The 464-nt window shown below is 41.4% G+C and overlaps 1 protein-coding gene across 1 annotated transcript in view; it reads right to left on the reverse strand.

The window, feature by feature from the left end:
- The window catches only part of LOC111654192 (tumor necrosis factor receptor superfamily member 9-like), a 4,484-nt gene extending 4,020 nt beyond the window's left edge, over positions 1–464 (reverse strand). The window contains exon 1 of the mRNA XM_023405101.2: positions 90–464. Within this exon, the coding sequence (XP_023260869.1) occupies positions 90–234 (145 nt within the window). The 5' untranslated portion in view covers positions 235–464. The remainder of the gene's footprint in view (positions 1–89) is intronic.

The raw sequence follows: 464 nt of genomic DNA on the forward strand, positions 1-464 counted from the left end.
ACACACACACACACACACACACACACACACACATATATATATATATGAAATTGAGTAATGTTCTTTTCAATTTCTCCTTTATTACTTACCTGGGTGACAGGCTTCACAGCAAACTTCATCCTTTTCATCTTCTTTTGCGATCCATTTCATGCAGCCTCTGTCAGTCTGTCCGAGACTGCACAAACAGCCCTGCATGAGCAGAGAGAGTCCCATTGCCCATAGGATCACAGCCATACTGTTGTCAGCTTTCCAGCTTTGTCAAAAGGTGAGGGAAGACGTGAGGTAATCCAGTCCAAGAAATATCCCGATATTTACTTCTTTTGTTTTTGTCTCTAAATCTGTAGATTTAGACTTAAATGCATTAAAGTCCTTAACTGTCTTCTTTACCTGAATTCTGTCTTGCTGTAATGTCCTGGTGTAAACCTCTCTGTGCTGTGGCCCGTGCAGTCAAACACATAACTCAC

This window comes from Seriola lalandi, unplaced genomic scaffold (genome assembly GCF_002814215.2).
Source record: "Seriola lalandi dorsalis isolate HSWRI2012SDOR001 ecotype SW California unplaced genomic scaffold, Sedor1 jcf7180002054262, whole genome shotgun sequence".
NCBI lineage: Eukaryota > Metazoa > Chordata > Actinopteri > Carangiformes > Carangidae > Seriola > Seriola lalandi.